Genomic DNA, 15644 nt, shown 5'->3' with positions numbered 1-15644 from the left:
ATGATGATGTGGATGGGGTTTTAGCTGATGATGAGCGTGACATGGTTTTAGCTGATGATGATGGGGATGTGGTTTTAGCTGATGATGATGGGATGTGGTTTTAGCTGATGATGAGAGCGAGGTGGTTTTAGCTGATGATGATGGGATGTGGTTTTATCTGATGTTGATGGGGATGTGGTTTTAGCTGATGATGATGGGAGGGGGTTTTAGCTGATGATGATGTAGATGCGGTTTTAGCTGATGATGAGAGTGACGTGGTTTTAGCTGATGATGATGTCGATGTGGTTTAAGTTGATGATGAGAGTGACATGGTTCTAGCTGATATTGATCGGGATGTGGTTTTAGCTGATGATGAGAGTTACATGTTTTTAGCTGATGATGTTGGGGATGTGGTTTTAGATTATGAAGGTGGTGATGTTTTTTTAATTGGTCCTACACGAAAAGGCAAAGGCCCGACATGTCAAAACTGCTGCTTTTGGGGGCTAATCACTACAGGAGGCTGCAACCCTTGCCCTCCTTTTAAATATAGCTTTTTCATCTTCAAAACAAAGTAGTACCCGGAAGAAAAATATCTGGTCCTTTGAAATGCTTACAGCTTTGAACAACCCCAAAAAAATTCTGCCCATGGTGTATAACCCCTTCATAAGTTCTTCTAAACACAACTATTATATCAATCTCTTTACCCGAAGGGCATACAAAACCATTCCATGTCATATCAGAACAAAGGCCTTTTTATGTAGACTCTTTCCCCCGCAGGTACTGAAGATCATCTGGAGTATCATGTTCATGAGTGTGGAGACATCTTAAACCATCAGCATGAAGCTACCGGCAGACTCAACCGACGCTAAACACATTATGGAGCATGTCTTTGCACAGGTGTCGGAATTCAAGAAACTCAACCAAGTAAGATCATGAACAGGGAAATTCCCTTTTTGATGAGATATGGGATCATATTGTGTGAGAGCAGTATACCATGTTGGTAGTTTTCATTTAAAGATGACATATTTCTTTCTTGAAATGTTCCTGAACTTTCACTCTGCACTTATTCTTATGCCTCCGCTACAAAGTAGCCGGAGGCAGTATGTTTTCTGGTTGTCCGTCCGTCCGTACTTCCCGTTCTCGTGATCGCTTTATCTCAAGAACCAATTAATGGATTACCGCCAAACTTTGGTCATGTATGTATCTTGCAGAGCTAATGAAGTGGTTAGATTTTGGGGTCACGAGGTCAAAGGTCACAGGGCTTATTACGTATGTATAAATAGCTTGTGATTGCGTTATCTCAAGAACCGATTAATAGATTCCCGCCAAACTTGGGTTCATCTGTACTCACTTATCTTTTTGTTTCAATTTCAATTTCATTTTGTTCATGTTTCCAACAAAACATTACGAAGCAATTATAAGCATTTAAAACAAATGTAGAAATACATGTTGGAAACAGACAGGTCCACTAAAAAGCAATGCTTGTATATGTGTGAACACCTAATGAGATACTAAAGTGCAGTATGCTCAAAGCACCCACGTTCACCACAGCATTTGGGAACAAGCTGTATGTTGCATGGAAATTGCAGCTTGTACCTACAGCTGATCTTCGTTATTTAATAGTATTTTTCACTGATAACATTCTTTATTACACTTCTGGGCTCCTATTCACTTTACTCTTCATGGTTTGTCTATTAGGAAAATAGTAAGATATTGAAATAAAGAGAGATGTAATATAATTTGTGTTCTCTTACTTTGTTCAGGCGACTGGAGTGCGTCCATACACAGGGAACGTTGGAGCAGATGATGTTGATGGTGTAGACATGGCTTACAGGGTAGTGGCTGATCATATTCGCACATTGACCATAGCTCTCTTGGACGGAAGCTGGCCAGATAATGTTGGAAGAGGGTGAGTCCTTTTGAATGGATTTTCTAGCCCTCATTTGATCTTATTACAGTCTAATGGTTGGCAATACTTTACATGCCATACATTAAAATTACCTAAAGTTTGGTTCTATTTAACAACACATGGGATACATAATACAAAAGATGGAATTTAAAAAACCTTTTTAACACACATATTTATGCCTTAATAATAATAATAATAAGAATAATATTTTGATGTCTCTGCTACAGCCTAGCCGGAGGCATTATGTTTTCTGGTTGTCTGTCTGTCCGTACGTCTGTTCTCGTGATCACGTTATCTCAAGAACCGATTGATGGATTACCGCCAAACTTGGGTCATGTATAATTCTTGCAGAGCTAATGACCAGATAAAATTTTAAGGTCACAAGGTAAAAGGTCACATGGCTTATTATGTATGCAAAAACAGCTTGCGATCGTGTTATCTCTAGAAACGATTAATGGATTAATGGATAATATTAATTGTTTAAAAAAAAAGAAGAACAGAAGAAAAGAACAAAGAAAGGATCAAATGATCATGAGTCGTAGCAGTTAGTAGTCTATGAGCAAAGAATTAATTTGGGTATTGGATTCATGTCTGCAAAAGAGCATAGTGGACAGAGTGTTGGTCTTTGAAAGGATTAACCTTGGTTTAGTGCTTGTATAAGGTATTCTTTTTAATTACTCAGTCTCTCAGATAGGACTTAAAGCTGTTGATTCCTCAGAGCTTCAGAGAATAATAATATACATACTTGCAAGCTTGAATTATTAAGGCGTATACAGCTGAATTGGCAGTGACGTGAGGGCAATTGTTCTGATATGTTCATTTGATAGTTCTGTTGTGGGAAGAGCATTGTGTAGTAAAACTACCTTACTTCAAATAATAAATCTGCTTACCGTAATATTCCAAATTGTAGAAGAATCTGAGTACAAATCAAATTTTGATTTGTATGATGAAATTGCATTTACAGATGTTGCGTTTTTTTCCCCTTTCAATTTTTCAGAGCGTATCAAGCACTCAACTTCAAGCATGAAAATCTGTCGCTGATTCAACCCCGATTCGTGGCGCCCCTGCCTCTTCAACCAGCGGTAAGTCTACATCACCACCATAATTTAAAACCAGTCATCATGTGGTTTTAGCTGATGATGAGAGTGACATGGTTTTAGGTGATGTTGATGGGGATGTGGTTTTAGCTGATGATGAGAGTGACATGGTTTTAGCTGATGATGATGGAGGTGTGGTTTTAGCTGATGATGATGGAGGTGTGGTTTTAGCTGATGTTGATGTGAACGTGGTTTTAGCTGATGATGAGAGTGACATGGTTTTAGCTGATGATGATGGAGGTGTGGTTTTAGCTGATGATGATGGAGGTGTGGTTTTAGCTGATGATGATGTGAAGGTGGTTTTAGCTGATGATGAGAGTGACATGGTTTTAGCTGATGATGAGAGTGACATGGTTTTAGGTGATGTTGATGGGGATGTGGTTTTAGCTGATGATGATTGGATGTGGTTTTAGCTGATGATGAGAGTGACATGGTTTTAGCTGATGATGAGAGTGACATGGTTTTAGGTGATGTTGATGGGAGGTGGTTCTAGCTGATGATGATGTGGATGGGGTTTTAGCTGATGATGAGCGTGACATGGTTTTAGCTGATGATGATGGGGATGTGGTTTTAGCTGATGATGATGGGATGTGGTTTTAGCTGATGATGAGAGCGAGGTGGTTTTAGCTGATGATGATGGGATGTGGTTTTATCTGATGTTGATGGGGATGTGGTTTTAGCAGATGATGATGGGAGGGGGTTTTAGCTGATGATGATGTAGATGCGGTTTTAGCTGATGATGAGAGTGACGTGGTTTTAGCTGATGATGATGTCGATGTGGTTTAAGTTGATGATGAGAGTGACATGGTTCTAGCTGATATTGATCGGGATGTGGTTTTAGCTGATGATGAGAGTTACATGTTTTTAGCTGATGATGTTGGGGATGTGGTTTTAGATTATGAAGGTGGTGATGTTTTTTTAATTGGTCCTACACGAAAAAGCAAAGGCCCGACATGTCAAAACTGCTGCTTTTGGGGGCTAATCACTACAGGAGGCTGCAACCCTTGCCCTCCTTTTAAATATAGCTTTTTCATCTTCAAAACAAAGTAGTACCCGGAAGAAAAATATCTGGTCCTTTGAAATGCTTACAGCTTTGAACAACCCCAAAAAAATTCTGCCCATGGTGTATAACCCCTTCATAAGTTCTTCTAAACACAACTATTATATCAATCTCTTTACCCGAAGGGCATACAAAACCATTCCATGTCATATCAGAACAAAGGCCTTTTTATGTAGACTCTTTCCCCCGCAGGTACTGAAGATCATCTGGAGTATCATGTTCATGAGTGTGGAGACATCTTAAACCATCAGCATGAAGCTACCGGCAGACTCAACCGACGCTAAACACATTATGGAGCATGTCTTTGCACAGGTGTCTGAATTCAAGAAACTCAACCAAGTAAGATCATGAACAGGGAAATTCCCTTTTTGATGAGATATGGGATCATATTGTGTGAGAGCAGTATACCATGTTGGTAGTTTTCATTTAAAGATGACATATTTCTTTCTTGAAATGTTCCTGAACTTTCACTCTGCACTTATTCTTATGCCTCCGCTACAAAGTAGCCGGAGGCAGTATGTTTTCTGGTTGTCCGTCCGTCCGTACTTCCCGTTCTCGTGATCGCTTTATCTCAAGAACCAATTAATGGATTACCGCCAAACTTTGGTCATGTATGTATCTTGCAGAGCTAATGAAGTGGTTAGATTTTGGGGTCACGAGGTCAAAGGTCACAGGGCTTATTACGTATGTATAAATAGCTTGTGATTGCGTTATCTCAAGAACCGATTAATAGATTCCCGCCAAACTTGGGTTCATCTGTACTCACTTATCTTTTTGTTTCAATTTCAATTTCATTTTGTTCATGTTTCCAACAAAACATTACGAAGCAATTATAAGCATTTAAAACAAATGTAGAAATACATGTTGGAAACAGACAGGTCCACTAAAAAGCAATGCTTGTATATGTGTGAACACCTAATGAGATACTAAAGTGCAGTATGCTCAAAGCACCCACGTTCACCACAGCATTTGGGAACAAGCTGTATGTTGCATGGAAATTGCAGCTTGTACCTACAGCTGATCTTCGTTATTTAATAGTATTTTTCACTGATAACATTCTTTATTACACTTCTGGGCTCCTATTCACTTTACTCTTCATGGTTTGTCTATTAGGAAAATAGTAAGATATTGAAATAAAGAGAGATGTAATATAATTTGTGTTCTCTTACTTTGTTCAGGCGACTGGAGTGCGTCCATACACAGGGAACGTTGGAGCAGATGATGTTGATGGTGTAGACATGGCTTACAGGGTAGTGGCTGATCATATTCGCACATTGACCATAGCTCTCTTGGACGGAAGCTGGCCAGATAATGTTGGAAGAGGGTGAGTCCTTTTGAATGGATTTTCTAGCCCTCATTTGATCTTATTACAGTCTAATGGTTGGCAATACTTTACATGCCATACATTAAAATTACCTAAAGTTTGGTTCTATTTAACAACACATGGGATACATAATACATAAGATGGAATTTAAAAAACCTTTTTAACACACATATTTATGCCTTAATAATAATAATAATAAGAATAATATTTTGATGTCTCTGCTACAGCCTAGCCGGAGGCATTATGTTTTCTGGTTGTCTGTCTGTCCGTACGTCTGTTCTCGTGATCACGTTATCTCAAGAACCGATTGATGGATTACCGCCAAACTTGGGTCATGTATAATTCTTGCAGAGCTAATGACCAGATAAAATTTTAAGGTCACAAGGTAAAAGGTCACATGGCTTATTATGTATGCAAAAACAGCTTGCGATCGCGTTATCTCTAGAAACGATTAATGGATTAATGGATAATATTAATTGTTTTTAAAAAAAGAAGAACAGAAGAAAAGAACAAAGAAAGGATCAAATGATCATGAGTCGTAGCAGTTAGTAGTCTATGAGCAAAGAATTAATTTGGGTATTGGATTCATGTCTGCAAAAGAGCATAGTGGACAGAGTGTTGGTCTTTGAAAGGATTAACCTTGGTTTAGTGCTTGTATAAGGTATTCTTTTTAATTACTCAGTCTCTCAGATAGGACTTAAAGCTGTTGATTCCTCAGAGCTTCAGAGAATAATAATATACATACTTGCAAGCTTGAATTATTAAGGCGTATACAGCTGAATTGGCAGTGACGTGAGGGCAATTGTTCTGATATGTTCATTTGATAGTTCTGTTGTGGGAAGAGCATTGTGTTGTAAAACTACCTTACTTCAAATAATAAATCTGCTTACCGTAATATTCCAAATTGTAGAAGAATCTGAGTACAAATCAAATTTTGATTTGTATGATGAAATTGCATTTACAGATGTTGCGTTTTTTTCCCCTTTCAATTTTTCAGAGCGTATCAAGCACTCAACTTCAAGCATGAAAATCTGTCGCTGATTCAACCCCGATTCGTGGCGCCCCTGCCTCCTCTTCAACCAGCGGTAAGTCTACATCACCACCATAATTTAAAACCAGTCATCATGTGGTTTTAGCTGATGATGAGAGTGACATGGTTTTAGGTGATGTTGATGGGGATGTGGTTTTAGCTGATGATGAGAGTGACATGGTTTTAGCTGATGATGAGAGTGACATGGTTTTAGCTGATGATGATGGAGGTGTGGTTTTAGCTGATGATGATGTGAAGGTGGTTTTAGCTGATGATGAGAGTGACATGGTTTTAGCTGATGATGAGAGTGACATGGTTTTAGGTGATGTTGATGGGGATGTGGTTTTAGCTGATGATGATTGGATGTGGTTTTAGCTGATGATGAGAGTGACATGGTTTTAGGTGATTTTGATGGGGATGTGGTTTTAGCTGATGATGAGAGCGAGGTGGTTTTAGCTGATGATGATGGGATGTGGTTTTATCTGATGTTGATGGGGATGTGGTTTTAGCTGATGATGATGGGAGGGGGTTTTAGCTGATGATGATGTAGATGCGGTTTTAGCTGATGATGAGAGTGACGTGGTTTTAGCTGATGATGATGTCGATGTGGTTTAAGTTGATGATGAGAGTGACATGGTTCTAGCTGATATTGATCGGGATGTGGTTTTAGCTGATGATGAGAGTTACATGTTTTTAGCTGATGATGTTGGGGATGTGGTTTTAGATTATGAAGGTGGTGATGTTTTTTTAATTGGTCCTACACGAAAAGGCAAAGGCCCGACATGTCAAAACTGCTGCTTTTGGGGGCTAATCACTACAGGAGGCTGCAACCCTTGCCCTCCTTTTAAATATAGCTTTTTCATCTTCAAAACAAAGTAGTACCCGGAAGAAAAATATCTGGTCCTTTGAAATGCTTACAGCTTTGAACAACCCCAAAAAAATTCTGCCCATGGTGTATAACCCCTTCATAAGTTCTTCTAAACACAACTATTATATCAATCTCTTTACCCGAAGGGCATACAAAACCATTCCATGTCATATCAGAACAAAGGCCTTTTTATGTAGACTCTTTCCCCCGCAGGTACTGAAGATCATCTGGAGTATCATGTTCATGAGTGTGGAGACATCTTAAACCATCAGCATGAAGCTACCGGCAGACTCAACCGACGCTAAACACATTATGGAGCATGTCTTTGCACAGGTGTCGGAATTCAAGAAACTCGACCAAGTAAGATCATGAACAGGGAAATTCCCTTTTTGATGAGATATGGGATCATATTGTGTGAGAGCAGTATACCATGTTGGTAGTTTTCATTTAAAGATGACATATTTCTTTCTTGAAATGTTCCTGAACTTTCACTCTGCACTTATTCTCATGCCTCCGCTACAAAGTAGCCGGAGGCAGTATGTTTTCTGGTTGTCCGTCCGTCCGTACGTCCCGTTCTCGTGATCGCTTTATCTCAAGAACCAATTAATGGATTACCGCCAAACTTTGGTCATGTATGTATCTTGTAGAGCTAATGAAGTGGTTAGATTTTGGGGTCACGAGGTCAAAGGTCACAGGGCTTATTACGTATGTATAAATAGCTTGTGATTGCGTTATCTCAAGAACCGATTAATAGATTCCCGCCAAACTTGGGTTCATCTGTACTCACTTATCTTTTTGTTTCAATTTCAATTTCATTTTGTTCATGTTTCCAACAAAACATTACGAAGCAATTATAAGCATTTAAAACAAATGTAGAAATACATGTTGGAAACAGACAGGTCCACTAAAAAGCAATGCTTGTATATGTGTGAACACCTAATGAGATACTAAAGTGCAGTATGCTCGAAGCACCCACGTTCACCACAGCATTTGGGAACAAGCTGTATGTTGCATGGAAATTGCAGCTTGTACCTACAGCTGATCTTCGTTATTTAATAGTATTTTTCACTGATAACATTCTTTATTACACTTCTAGGCTCCTATTCACTTTACTCTTCATGGTTTTTCTATTAGGAAAATAGTAAGATATTGAAATAAAGAGAGATGTAATATAATTTGTGTTCTCTTACTTTGTTCAGGCGACTGGAGTGCGTCTATACACAGGGAACGTTGGAGCAGATGATGTTGATGGTGTAGACATGGCTTACAGGGTAGTGGCTGATCATATTTGCACATTGACCATAGTTCTCTTGGACGGAAGCTGGCCAGATAATGTTGGAAGAGGGTGAGTCCTTTTGAATGGATTTTCTAGCCCTCATTTGATCCTATTACAGTCTAATGGTTGGCAATACCTTACATGCCATACATTAAATTACCTAAAGTTTGGTTCTATTTAACAACACAAGGGATACATAATACATAAGATGAAATTTAAAAAACCTTTTTAACACACATATTTATGCCTTAATAATAATAATGATAATAATAATATTTTGATGTCTCTGCTACAGCCTAGCCGGAGGCATTATGTTTTCTGGTTGTTCGTCTGTCCGTACGTCTGTTCTTGTGACAGACCTGCCCAACCAGTACGATTTAGTCGTATTTAGTACAATTTTTAGAAGCAAATACGACAGTACGATTTTTCTCAATAGAATATGATTTTCAATTTTTTTATTTTTTTTATTTATTTTTTTTAAAATATTTTTTGTTGTTGTTGGTATTTTGTGTGTGTGTGTGCCATTTTCAATGGCAAAATGCCCATTCTGTCCTATAAAGCATCTCACATCGGCAATTTGGGATGTTCATTGGTTCATCGAACACACCAGTCGTGACGAAATCATGTATATTCAACCAATGATCCATAAAAAAAAAATCTTCCTGTATGTAGGAACTCTAAGAGGCATTGATCCGCGTAACAGTCGCGTGTTTATTTTTAAGAATACAACTTTTGTCAGCAAAATACAACTTTTGGGATTAACGAATACAGTTTTTGAACTCCAGAGGTTGGCAAGTCTGTTGTGATCACGTTATCTCAAGAACCGATTAATGGATTCCCGCCAAACTTTGGGCATGTATGTATCTTGCAGAGCCGATGAAGTGATTAGATTTTGGGGTCACGAGGTCAAAGGTCACATTGCTCATTATGTATGCAAAAACAGCTTGTGATCACACTATCACTAGAACCGATGGACGGATTAGCATCAAACTCTAAACATGTATGTATCTTGCAGAGCCTAAGAAAGGCCAGTTTCGTAATGTATTCACAGACCTTTAAATCGCATTACGTAATCGGATGGTCGGTCAAACAAAGAACTCGCGGTGCATAGCAGCCTACACTCTGTGTGCATACAATACATGACTGTGTTTGCAAGGTGTGATTGTATTATTTGCTTTCGCTATTATGAGAGAGAGAGAGAAGAAAATGGAGGCAGTTTCAAACTTGAATAATAAATATCTTTGAGATGTGATTTTGTTCCACATACATTTGATCTTAAAACTGAGTACAAATTTGGACGTAGAAATGAAAGAAGTGATGAACTATTTTCCACCCGTTCGCACACCAGTCACCTCTGCTTGCAGAAGAATGTGCGTGCGCGTGCTTACCACGTGTACATGTACGTGTAGGCGCGATTCACATTTTCATAATGAAAACAAATTTACGGATTAAAAAAAGTTTGTGAAACGCCTCGATACAAACTATTTCAAGGCGGACGAGAAATGGCTAACGAGAAGCAAGCACAGTAAACACAGAATTAATGTTATTAACAAAAGTAACGAGAAATAATGATAATAAAGGTAATAATGGTGACACTATAAGTTCTTTGTATTGATAAAACACATTTTCATAATGAGAACAAATTTACGGATTAAAAAATGTTTGTGAAACGCCTCGATACAAACTATTTCAAGGCGGACGAGAAACGGCTAACGAGAAGCAAGCACAGTGAACACAGAATCAATGTTATTAACAAAAGTAACGAGAAATAATGATAATAAAGGTAATAATGGTGACACTATAAGTTCTTTGTATTGATAAAATAATATTTATTAAAAATGTCATCCGTTGACAGAGAACTAGAATAAGAAGGATGAATAATGACGAACAACTATTTTTGAGCGGAATAAAAAAAATGAAAAACAATGAGCAAGGAAGAAGAATGTGTGAAGTAAAGATTGATAAATAATGATAGAGCAATGGAAAAAAGGAGTAATAAAAGTAATAATAAAAAACAGTTATGAAAGCAAGGCAGAAGAATAAGGATGATGAATAATCTTATTGTTTAACCCTAACCCTAATTAGATTCATAGAATCGGTCTTTTTTTTTTATAATTGCTTCTAATTTAGTTATCCTTGGTCGATTTCCTTCAGGTTTTTTAAGGTGGACTCTTAGATAGTTGGGCTTTCATCTAACATGAGTATTGCGGCGGAATAATGCTCGTCCGGTAATTAAATTGACCTGAACTCTAAAGGTGCCTCGGTGTAATTTTTGGGTCGCCGGTGTATGTCCTATACACTGTTTTGGAAAATGTCATTAGCTCACACAATTCTTCATCGATTTTGTTCATTTTTTTTTAAAATGAAAGCTATTGAGTTGCTTAATCTTCACAGATCTGCTTTTTAAATTTCAAATATGGAAAAGTGTTGAAAATGGTACTTTAGTAAAAATTTACTTACCCTTTGGTACCTTTGCTGGTTCATAGGGTTTAATACCCCTATTAAACTCAAGGATTTTGCTAGATAGCGGTTGGGGCCACTAACTCCTAAGCCCTGATGGTTTTTTTCTTTAAACTAGCACTTTAAAAAATGATTTATTCATTTCTCTAAAAAATGAAGTAAAACTGAGGATAACAATTGACCATATGAATTTTTGTTTGAGGTGATAAAAAGGTCGGACTAATCGAGGCCCTTATAAATTTAAATAAAATATGCACTGCTTAGTGCATCTTATCATGAGCATATCCTGAAAAAATTAGCAAAATTGGTTAATTATTTAATTAATTACAAGCAATTTCAAAAAAAAAGTTTAGGACGCTATTTCTCGAAATTCGCTTTTTGGCAAATTTTCAATTAGTCTTTTTGGGCTGAAATTTGAAGATATGACTTGGGGGCTGCTTTAATTTTAACATTTAAACCCTATTTAACATTAAATATTCATTTGTTTCTTTGTTTTTAATCATAAAACCAAAATATTAGCAAACAAAAATATCCCCCGAAATACGAAAAATCTAATATTCACCATAGGTTTGTACAGTGTAGGCCAAAAAATAGGTGCTCTACAAAAGTTCTTTAAAAAAACATTTTTACATTGAAGCCACAAAATATACCATACTCCAATTGATCTTTGATAATCCAGGCCTACTTTCTTGCAATTGGTTTTTTATTAATTGTTATGCTTTTTCCTTAAAAAGTAATACAAAAATTAATTTTTCCCATCAATTCCCGCCATTTGTACTTTTCTCACGTAGAGGGAGCTTCACACAATAACAAACGAATCAACGTAACAGTAGAAACTAAACAAACAAAAGTAGATTCATTCCAGCGGGCAGTCAGCTCTTATTATTCATTTAAATGGTGAGTTTTGAAATGTATTGTGCCCTATATTTATCTGACTGTCCATTTATACTAATTTAGACTTTGATCAATCCACTTTCTCTCGATAGGTCATGAAATTGTACACAACTTTGTGAGATATGCAACTTTGCGTGAACAACAAGCACTCCCCCCTAAACACAGGAAGGTTGTCCGCCGAAACTCCAGGCCTGGCATTAGGCCTCTGCCTGGTATGACTCTGACTGTGAAGCAGATAGATCTTATATCAATTAGTCTACTTGTTAGATGCCAAAAAGCATAATTGCAATAAGCCATAAGGTAAGTAGGACTACACTTTATTGTGTTATTGTGCTAATACTGAATGCCCATGATATCGCAGCTTCGGACGTCGGTACGTACAGTATCGGCATGTTCAAGATTCACCCCCTTATGGCTGTTGTTCTAGGCTTATTTTTTGTATTTCTCATTTCTTGGCATTGGTACTGCACATACAGAATGCAAAGACATGCACGATAATAAAGAGAGCTTTCCTGACCTAGCATGTGCAAGGGAAAATTAAAAATAAGCCTCGTTTTGTTGCATTATTGTGCGAATACTGATTGTCAATGATTATCGCAGCATCAGTACAGCACCTGCAGGTTTAAGATTTACCCCCCTTATTTTTTGTATTTCTCATTTGTTGGCATTGACAGTTCACATATAGAATGCAAAGACATGCACGATAATAAAGAGAGCTTTCCTGACCTAGCATATGCAAGGGAAAATCAAAAATAAGCCTTGGTTTGTTGCATTATTGTGCGAATACTGATTGGCCATGATTATCGCAGCATCTGTACACCACCAGCATGCATGTTTAAGATTCACCCCCCTAATTTTTGGTATTTCTCATTTGTTGGCACTGACAATGCACATATAGAATGCAAAGACATGTACGATAATAAAGAGAGCTTTCCTGACGTGACCTAGCATATGCAAGGAAAAATTCAATTTTGCCTCTTATTGTTGCGTTATTGTGCAAATACTAAATCTCCATGATATTGCAGCGTCGGTACAGCACCAGCATGTTTAAGATTCACCCCCCTTATATTTTGTATTTCTCATTTGTTGGCATTGACACTTCACATATCAAATGCAAAGACATGTACGATAATAAAGATAGCTTTCCTGACCTAGTATTTGCAAGGAAAAATTCAAAAAAGGCATATGAAGGCTACGTTAATGCACGAATACAGAATGTTCATGTTCAGCATCCGTATAGCATCGACATGTTGAAGATCCACCCCCCCCCCTTATTTTTTGTATGTCGCATTTGTTGGCATTGACATTTACACATAAAATGTAAAGACATAAAACAGCCGTCCTGACCTAGCATATACAAGGAAAAATTCAAAAAAGGTCTCTGATTGCTGCGTTATGGTGCATAAAAGTTGTCAGCGTCACTAAACATAGGACATTTTCTAATTCCCCCCCCCTCCTCCCCCTTATTATGCTTCAATTCTTTGTTCTACCCAATTTGATGTTTCTAGTGGTCAATTCATTAGAAATGAGTGGAGCCTAAGCCTACTACTTAGGCCAAAGCTAAGTAGGCCTAGCAGAAACTCACGCCGTTCCGATTGAGTACATATAACGGAGTGACACCTGAAATCAGAGTAATCACGTGATCGGAATATTTTACCTCGCCACTAAAATCCCAGGTGGACCTAGCAGTCCCACATTACTTTGCGGTGCCTTAGGCATCGATGCCAACTTATTCACAACCTTTTAACCCACTAAATCAGAGCAGTGTATTTATCCGGATAATACGCGTAGATAGAAACTGCCCATTCCCTGGTACTATATGCTATTTTCCGGAAAACAAATGAACCGGATAATTTCAGTAAAACTAATAGAAACATGCTGTTTGTGTTCCTTCTTTCTATCACAATCTCCTCTTTCTTTCATCATGTCTTCATTTCCTTCTCAATTGTCATTGTCCCTTATATTGCATTCTCTATCTCAAATGTCACTTTTCCTCATATTGTTTTCCTCAGAAAATTCATGCAAAGGACCTGGAAAATCTGCAGAAATAAACCCTAGGACTACTCTGACCAACGGAGGTTGGTGGTTTGGCAGTTGAAGGCTCAAGAAACTTGCTGACCATCCTGGGTACAACCCCAACAGTCAATGCCTCTAGCTACGACAGGCACATAGCCACTTTTAAATCGATATCGCAAGAGGTTAGCCACCAGCTTGGTATTTTATTCATTACATTTTTGTTTTTTTTCCCAAATTTACTCTAAAATAGTATGCTTAAGTTGTGGTCAATAGACAGTAAAGAACATGTTCATCTATTTCTCTTCTTGTCATAATGGTTGAAATGCCTGAGTGAACTTTAAATGAACTTGTATTTATTACATAATCTTGTTCTTTTGTAACTTTGCAGACCAGCGAGGAACACATGAAGAGGGCGGCGGTATGCCTACAACAAAGGGCAATGGACAAGGACCTGACCATCAGGAAAAATGACCGTTCTATCCGTTCTTCTTTACTACTTCTACTACCTCCACTACCACCCTATCCGTTCTCCCTTGCTCCCCTCCCTCTTTCATTCTCGCCAGATCTGGCAATCATTAAATATCTTAATATTTCTTACCCCTCCCTCATCTGTCTTTCTTTCTCTCTCCTGAATGGACAATGCTCTTCCTTACTTTTATTACTACCTCTGCTACCACCTTACTCTACAACCTTACCTCTGCTCTTCCTTACTACTTCTACTTCCACTTTCCCTCATCATGTTCCCTCTTTCTATAACCATCTCCACGTTCTCTGTCTTTATTATCACCCCCCCCCCCCTTTTTATTGCATTCTCTATCTCAACTGCCACTTTCCATCATATTGGTTTCACTCACTATCTCAATTTCAACTTTCCCTGTGTTTTTGTTCTCTCTCTCTCTCTCTCTCTCTCTCAAGTGCATTTCATCTCATATTTCATACTACCCTACCTGCTCTTCCTTACTACTTCTACTTCCACTTCCACTTTCCCTCATCATGTTCCCTCTTTCTATCTCCATTTATCTCATATTTCATACTGTGAAATTGAAATTAAGGACTGGAATTACAAGAAATGATGTGAAACGTTCGTTACGGTGTAAGAAAATTACATTTAATCTTTTGCATGCCTAAAGTGCGAATTCTTTTAAATATATATGACACAAACTGCTATTATTAATGAACTTTAATATATAGCTTCATGTTTGCTGTAAACTCTTTTTTATTTTACTTGGGTGGGTTCGAGTCCCGCGAAGCTGTTTATAACACGAGAGCTTTCATGGTGCCAGTACAATATAATTGGGTTATATACACATCCCCTTATACAATATACACATACACACTCGTCAGCCTCATCGGGTATAGGGCTAATACTTATGCACTGTAATTTAAAATTATACATTTTTTAAAGCTTATCTGCCATAGTTTACAGGAGGGATTAGACCGCCCTGCAAGGTCACTGGACAGGTGGTTATCTCATCAACTCAGCTCTCAGTTAACATAAGAAAAAGAGCATCGTGGGAGACCAATGGTCACCGATTAGGCATTGTTTGTTATATAGAGGGCGCAAGTAGCTACAAGTAGTGCAGTGGGCCTTTAAAGCTTCCAATAGAAGTACAGATTTCCTCATAGTTTCAGGTAAATCGTTCCAAAGCTTAGGACCGGTAAAACGGGTATTCTTTTGAAAAATATGTTTATAGTGTACAGGAATATATATTTAATATAATACAAATAAGG

The 15644-nt window shown here is 37.9% G+C and overlaps 1 protein-coding gene across 1 annotated transcript; it reads left to right on the top strand.

The window, feature by feature from the left end:
- The first annotated feature begins 355 nt into the window (after window positions 1-355).
- On the top strand, window positions 356-14058 carry LOC115922576 (alanine--tRNA ligase, cytoplasmic-like). Its single transcript, XM_030981642.1, has 7 exons — window positions 356-903; window positions 1743-1888; window positions 6367-6454; window positions 7481-7627; window positions 8467-8612; window positions 11990-12197; window positions 13910-14058. Exons 1-4 carry the CDS (start codon window positions 817-819, stop codon window positions 7529-7531), a joined length of 372 nt encoding a protein of 123 aa, XP_030837502.1. The 5' UTR covers window positions 356-816; the 3' UTR covers window positions 7532-7627; window positions 8467-8612; window positions 11990-12197; window positions 13910-14058.
- The last annotated feature ends 1586 nt before the right edge of the window (window positions 14059-15644 follow it).

The sequence above is a fragment of the Strongylocentrotus purpuratus genome, unplaced genomic scaffold (assembly GCF_000002235.5).
Source record: "Strongylocentrotus purpuratus isolate Spur 01 unplaced genomic scaffold, Spur_5.0 spur5_scaffold_12, whole genome shotgun sequence".
In the NCBI taxonomy this organism is placed as follows: Eukaryota; Metazoa; Echinodermata; class Echinoidea; order Camarodonta; family Strongylocentrotidae; genus Strongylocentrotus; species Strongylocentrotus purpuratus.
Note: the sequence above shows the minus strand (reverse complement) of the source record. Positions and strands in the feature narration are given on the sequence as shown.

Bases quoted from the DNA above. Each gene is read 5' to 3' on its own strand.
- LOC115922576 (XM_030981642.1), top strand. From the start codon at position 817: ATGAAGCTACCGGCAGACTCAACCGACGCTAAACACATTATGGAGCAT. The intron at 904-1,742 runs GTAAGATCATGA...TACTTTGTTCAG, and splicing joins AATTCAAGAAACTCAACCAA to GCGACTGGAGTGCGTCCATA. The intron at 6,455-7,480 runs GTAAGTCTACAT...TTTCCCCCGCAG, and splicing joins TGCCTCCTCTTCAACCAGCG to GTACTGAAGATCATCTGGAG.